The sequence below is a fragment of the Larimichthys crocea genome, chromosome I (assembly GCF_000972845.2).
Source record: "Larimichthys crocea isolate SSNF chromosome I, L_crocea_2.0, whole genome shotgun sequence".
NCBI lineage: Eukaryota > Metazoa > Chordata > Actinopteri > Sciaenidae > Larimichthys > Larimichthys crocea.
The window spans coordinates 39,020,763-39,028,056 of NC_040011.1; the positions used below are offsets into that span (position 1 = coordinate 39,020,763).

Genomic DNA, 7,294 nt, shown 5'->3' on the forward strand with positions numbered 1-7,294 from the left:
TTTTGGGTGTAAAGGAGTCTCAAGAGTTTAATGCTGCATTTTCCAGCGATTAGAGCCTAGAACGAACCGAGACTATAGAGTAAAATAACAGGCTCTGAATCTGTGTTCATGATGAGAAACCCATATTTCTCTTTAAATGTTATATTTACAACAAGCATGGTAATATTGCATGTAATTTTGTCATCAGATAAACATTTTACTTGATAATTGGGATAACATGGTTTATAAGCTGTAACTAAAGACTTTATAATGGTTAATAAATCTAATATTTTTAAAAAATCCGCCATTAATCAGAACAGACTCCCTCTGGCTAGTTTGGACCAAAATCTGTCTATCTAACATTTACAAAGCTAAACTCAATTATTAAAACCTTTCATTAACGACTTGTTATCATTAATAACTGCTAATTAGAAAGTGAGAAACCCTTGAGGATTTGCTAACGGATCAGCAACATGTATAACTGCATTATTACAAAATGTAAATGAAGTGTCTCCAAAACTCGCACTTATTTATTACCTTATCATTTAGCTTATTTTTTTTACCTTAATAAATTAACTGGTTTACTTATTAGAAAGTATCGAAGCTGTCATGATGTGCAAAGCTAATATTTTTCATCAAACAACAACACCTACAGCTATGAAGTGGAAAATATATCACAAGCCCTCAGAAAGCTGTAAGACAGATGGTGGAAAACACATTTCACACTTGAATCTGTTAATGTTTGTCAGTGAAAGTGACCCAAAGGCTGCACTCCAGTGCTGTCACTAACATAACACTGGATGTAGCCTGTGGTTGATGAAGTTAATGAAAGCTTCTAGTCCAAAAGAAAACAAGAAAAAGAGAAAAGAAAGAGCCACATCTGAGTCGCTCCTCAGCGTCCCTTCTCATCTGTGCATCTTTGAAAGTCAGTGCTGATATTCCCTCTAGTTTTAGCTCAGAGATAGTTGCCTTCCTTTTTAGTGTCCCTCTCCTCCCTCCGAGCAGTAGATGTTGTGGCTTTTGCCTTCGAGTTTCTGTTGACTACCTTTGTTTTTGTTGTTGTTTTTTTGGTGCAAAGGGACAGAACATAGAGACATAAAATACATAGAAAGGAGTATACAAGGTGAAAAAGCAACACGTATAACATTTTCAAAAAGAAGGAAACGATTCAAAATAAATTAATACGTTCAAATAAAAACAATAAAACTATAGATATCATGATGATGGTAATAAAGATAATATATGCAAGGCAGTTAAAGTCGCTAAGAGAGGTTATGCAGGACAAAACATGTATGTGTGTGCATTTATGATGAAAAAGAAAAGAAGAAGATGCAAAGAGAAGGAAGGATGAGCAAATACACTAAAAAACAGAATAAAATAATAATAAATAAACTAAAGTTGACTAAATAAAAAAGACACCTCTGGCGACAGTACAGGGTACAAAAGCTCATGTAAAGGTCAGGTGGGTTGGAACCGCTAGTCACACAATTATTTATTACTGTGGTTTGCTTAGGGCTGTACATAGACCCCTGGGAGAGTGCTGGCCTCTTGCAGATACTTAAGACAACTTTCAGGATCTGCCAGGACAGACTACAACAATCCCCCCTGAGGAAACAACGGCTGAGCCAGAGGTGCTGCCTCCTTGCCAACAATGGGGGATAATCTCCTTAAACTTATTACCCATAACTGGGAAAATATTGAGAAAATAAATATTTTGAAAGATAAAAGAATGAGACCAAAAAAAGGACATTTAATCCGTCACTGAACGAGGAAAGGACAAATGGGGATGGGTTAATAAATACATAAGCAGGCATAGAGAAGAAAGTTATGTAAATGAATGAAGCAGATGAAAGAGTGGAGCAAGCAGGTTGATCTTAAGTGTGTGAGGTGTATAAAAGTAATAATAACTGTCCTCTCTGCTGTTTGCAATAACAGTCAATCAAAAGAGGCGAAGTGCTAGGTAGATGAACACTTAATATAATAATCATAATAATCAGAACAAGTCATCAGACGAGGGTGGATGTGTGAAATGGAAGTTCATCCTTCAAGTATGAGTAAAGAGAGATGGTCGTGGAGGACTGAAGGGGAAAAGCAGAGCCCCCCTTTCTTGCAGGGAAGAGTTTGTTCTGCAGCTGGCGTGTGGACAGACACTGGTTTCATCAGCAGAAGGAGGTGGTTGTTATTTTGAGGCATGATTACATGTGACTGCGATTGAGTCAGTCAGTATTGCACTGCAGATGTCAAAATCTTTGACATTACTTCTATGTTACTTTTCTTTTTCAGTCAAACTGATATTGCCGCTCAAGTTTCACACCCAGTTTTTTGTACAGCGTCATTTTCCGACTTATTTACTTGAAAGAGCTGAAAAATATTCACAAGGCAACACCATTCACATTTACATGTGCATATATATATATATATATCTAGAAATATTATATATTTCTTATCAGATGACTGTACAGCGGTAGTTGGGATCATTGGTGGTACTGGAACCATCCGTTTTGACCACCGTGATCTTGGATAAGTGGGAGCTGAACAGCTTGTTTCTGTGGCAAAGACGCTCGCGGTAATTCTGAGCGAAGATGAGCAACATGAGTGGGTTGATGCAGCTGTGGGAATAGCTGAGGCAGATGCTGATGTTATAGGCGTACACAAAGGCAACAGTGGGGTTGTTGTTGGTCAGGTTGACCACCTGAATGACGTGGTAGGGCGACCAGCAGATCAGGAACAGAGCGATAACCATCAGGACCATTTTGGTGGCTCTTTTAGCCCAAACAGATTGCTTACGTTTGACCCGACGGATGGAGCTGAAGACATGGTACAGGGTGAGGGAGTAGAAGGTGCTGATGATGATGAGAGGGATGATGAAGCCCAGGATGGACTGGTAGAGAGTGTACCAGTACATGTCCTCAGGCCCGTCCAGGTACATCATACACACCTCCAAATGACCTCTGCGCACAACCTTGGCATACAGCATGACCGGGACGGTGAGGAGGAAGCTGCCCAGCCACACCAACAGGTTAATGATGACAGTCCACTGGATTGTCCTCTTCTCCGAGGTGGGGTGGACAATAGCGATGTACCTAAAAGGAAGAAGTCACTTTTTAGAGCTAGACTCAAAAAATGATGGATGCGACTTTGCTTAAGTGCATATAAAGAACATTAGCTTTGCTTGAAGAGGTCATTTTCATACTTGACAAGCTCAGAGAATCATATCAGGCAAGGCTGGGATGATGAAATGTTAGTGTGCCATGTTAGAGATACGCTCTCAATATTCTACGTGCTCAGTGAAGTGATGAATACGGTGACAAATTAGGATAATTTAGACAGGGTGACTTAGCGGTAGAACATGAGCACATTTCCATTTGGATACTGCATATGATTGTGTTTCAATTTGAGAAGCCGCTCGGCTAGTTCAGTCCAAATTGACCTCCAATCTTTAGGACATTTACGAGACATAAATGACCACTTTGTTATAACTTATACAAAGTGTCATTTGCTGTAAGTGGAACAAATTACTTATTTCCACTTGCTGTCTACATGTCACTCTGTGGTCGTGCCCGGTAAGATTTAACGGGCGTGGAAACAATTAAGATGGCAACGTTCTTTTCAATTTTCTGCAGGAGATCCTGCTAAATTGCAATTATCTTAGACCATAACTCAGGAGTTTAGCATTCTGGTTGTTAACAGAAGCTGTTGTCCGCTGTTGGAGTTAAATAAATATATTTTTTAGCATCATGGGGGAATCATGAATCATGAATTAGATATTGATATGATCAAAACTTACACTTCAGACATCCCAAAGTCGAGAAAACTCAATGTTTTATGCTCTGAGGTTGATAGATGTGCTTACATTAGTTTAGACTCATACAAAGGAAGAATCAGTTGCAATAAAGGGCATCAATTGGACCATGTGCATGTAGATTACTGATTGCTGTTGTGTATCTATGGTTATCTTTACAGCATCCACACTATTATTAAGCCTATATAAAGTTGGTGTCAACAAACACTCTATACTTTGTATTTTACCTTGCTATAATTGGAAACAGTGTCATGTCGATACCCTCAAAAACCACCATGACATGAAACACAGTCTGACACAAAAAAGTGGATCAAGCAAAAATAACTTTTTCCTGTGTTGATTAAAACAACCCTCTCTTTGTAGGCACGACCCGGGGGAATAGAAGCAAAACCATTGAGTTAGTTTGGAATGTGTCTTAATATCTGATAGAAAAAATAGATAAAGTCCTCGGTGACTGAACATGCGTGTTTTTAACAGATACAGCTTGACAATACTGACCTTAGGAGTTAACTTTGTTCACACTTTGCTCCTAAACTCAAATAAATGATGGCCTAAGGGGTATCATTGGATCTGTCGATGGAAAACTCTAATCACAGTAGTTTCACTGAATTAGGAGGACGAATTTAATGAGCCCCTGAAACACTTTAAACACTAAAATTATGCCTTTTTTTGATTTTCCTCAAACGTATTGCGGTGTCACACAAGATAGCTTTTTCTGTGTTTGTTCGATGATCATTAGTTTTATCTCCTTTTTAACACTGAGCTGCCTATAATCACTTGTTTAGAAGGTTCAGACTCGATTTGATCTCTGTTGTTCAGTATTGCACTTTGTAACTTTCTAAAACAAAATGATTAAAGTAGTTTAAAAAGGACAGTTCATTGACATTGTTTTGATTTCAAAGCTACCTCAAACAGTGCTGAGGGAAATGATGATACATTTAAACTAATAAGTAAACTACTGGAGCTAGTAATGGATATTTGTCTTGTACAGGTGGTCATCAAAATACAATTAGCTGGTCTAGTGGCCCTGTAAAGGCACATTATGTTTACTATACTGAAGATGTGTGACATTATGGTTCCCCTGCTCAGGTGATTACCTTCAAATGGAGATGTTTATCAGTCTGACACTTGGCATAAAGACAAATTTAAATCTCCTGAGTGTGTTTGGATCATAAACATGGCATGTACATCATTTATGCAGGGAACATTGTGTCTTCATGGGCTGTACAGATGATTACCCAACTCCACTGGTATATTTTTAGATGCAGTGTTTAGGGATTACCTCTTTGACACTGAGTAACAAGGGGAAATTAAATATCTTTACCTATTTTCTAAAAAATAATAACCTTTTGTTAGTGTCATTATTATTAATGTTTGTTTCCAAAGTACTGCTGTGCTTTAAATACAACACCTCTAACTTTTTCTTTGAATGAATTATAAAACATTGACAAGCATCAGATCTGTGATATGGATGGATTTATAACTTACCTGTCAATGCACAACACAGTCACAATTCCCACTGTGGTGAACTGGTTGCTCACATCCACCACCACAACCGCTTTACACATAAAGTTTCCGAAGACCCACTGTCTGTCTCTGACCAGCTGGTGAATGTTGAAAGGCATCACAAGCAAGAACAGCATGTCGGCTATTGCCAAGTTCAACACGTAGATGTCCGATACCATTTTCTTCTTGCATGCTTTCACAGCGTAGATCACCAGTCCGTTGGCTATAACTCCAACCGAACACAGGATGCCATAAATGGTTGGAAATATGTGCATGAAAGTGGTGATGTCGACGTGGCTGTAAGATTTTGAGGTTGAGTTGGAACATGCCGGGTCAGTAAAGTTCAGAGTTTGGTTGTTTTTGCAAAATATGTCCGTGTTGTTCATCTTCAGATCCTCTTAATAATCGCCTCAGTTGTGGCTGTAATTAACGCGCGCACCGGGCGGTGAACAGCCGGCGTCTGGTCTCCAAACTCTCCAAGAGCGCAGCTGAAGTTCGTCCCGTCCTGGATTCCCCTAACTGTAGGATATGTGATTAGAAACAGGAAAATGTAGAATCTAATCAAGTCTTTTTATGTGGACAGTGGATGGCCCCTGGAACATGTTTATCTCAGGAAGCAAACTATGATCTGTCCACTTACCGTGCGCGTCCGCTGTGCCAAACGCAGTGTGCGCCTCAGGGAGCACTAGTTCCCTCCCTTCAAAGATCATTCGCTCTGTCGTGCAATAACAGACGCGAATGAAAAGAGCAAAAATCGAATCTGAACGCTATAAATCCACTTTGATTTACGCATTTAGATTAAAGGAGGAGAACAACCAAACTTATTCACACTCTGCTTCATGTTTAACAACTGTAACATGTTGTCCAAGTGTGATAGATACAGACTTCAAAGGTTTTCATGTTTAAACTACAAGATGGCAATAAATATGACTAAAGATAACAATGAATTTTACTGTTTAAAGGATAAGAGGATTGAACAGGGACAAAACTGAGACTTAATAAAGACGCATGGTTCAGTTATTTTTACATAAAAGAGATGTGTGTTTCTAGATTTCAATTACAGCACAGGTTTTCAAGGTCTATTAAACACCAACCTTCTGTTTTTTTTCCCAAATGATGATTATCTAGCAATGAACTTATTTTTTTAAATGTCGAATTCACCCTAAAGGCTGCTGTGATAGCCTTATACTGAGGCTGTGAGAAAACTCTGCTGGGATCTGACCACAGGTCAGTGAGAATATATTTCCTCATGTTGGCTTCAAGCTACCTATTGTTCATATCCCCTATGATGCTTTTTTTCTGTTTCATCTACTGTTAAAAGTGCACAATAATTCATTATTTTTTACTTAATATAAAATACACTTTGAGACTTCTGCCTGCTTCAACAAGCTCATTGAACTCACCTCTCCCCTCTCCTGACAGCAAAATCCACCCGGAATAAAATTCACATTATTAATTCATCTTTTATCATAATTTGATCTCTTCAGTTTAGATCTGTGAGTATAACTCTCTCTTTACCAGAGATTGAAACAAGAGTGAATGAGTGTGGCTATGAAGATTGTATCTACAAGTCAAAACATGTCGAGCGGCAAAATGTCTGCAAGACTCAAACAGCGAAACCATCCAGTTTTCACTTCATACTCTGAGATTTACTGGAACCACAGACAAGAGAGGAATAAAGCGACCAGTTTACAAGGAGGATCTGCATTCAGGAGACCTTGAGGTCCATGGATAATCCAATTTTTGTATTTATGTATGTTTGCACAGTGTGTACACCAACATCTACGAGATACAAGGGCAAAATGTTAGACATTCATGGTTCCTAGACTGTGTATTCTAATCACTGTTCTCCTGACTGGCCGCTACAAGGTTCATATTTCTGGTTGAGTGAACATCAATGATCCCCTGATTTCACCTGATGCCATTAGCCCCAAAAATACTTTGATTTATGACCAAATACCTGCCAAATAGTTCCCATTAGTGTCAATTATACTTTGCGTTCAGTCC

At 38.8% G+C, this 7,294-nt stretch overlaps 1 protein-coding gene across 1 annotated transcript; it reads right to left on the reverse strand.

Moving 5' to 3' along the window:
* Positions 1-584: 584 nt before the first annotated feature.
* mchr2b (melanin concentrating hormone receptor 2b) lies at positions 585-5,911 on the reverse strand. The gene is made up of 2 exons (XM_010737487.3): positions 5,270-5,911; positions 585-3,062 (listed from the first exon to the last, which is right to left on the reverse strand). The coding sequence occupies exons 1-2, from the start codon at positions 5,671-5,673 to the stop codon at positions 2,426-2,428; spliced, it is 1,041 nt and encodes a 346-aa protein (XP_010735789.3). The 5' UTR covers positions 5,674-5,911; the 3' UTR covers positions 585-2,425.
* Between the last annotated feature and the right edge of the window lie 1,383 nt (positions 5,912-7,294).

Coding starts and splice junctions, on each gene's coding strand:
- mchr2b (XM_010737487.3), bottom strand. CDS start 5,673: ATGAACAACACGGACATATTTTGCAAAAACAACCAAACTCTGAACTTT. Junction 3,063..5,269: donor ACTGTGTTGTGCATTGACAG/GTAAGTTATAAA, acceptor TCTTCCTTTTAG/GTACATCGCTATTGTCCACC.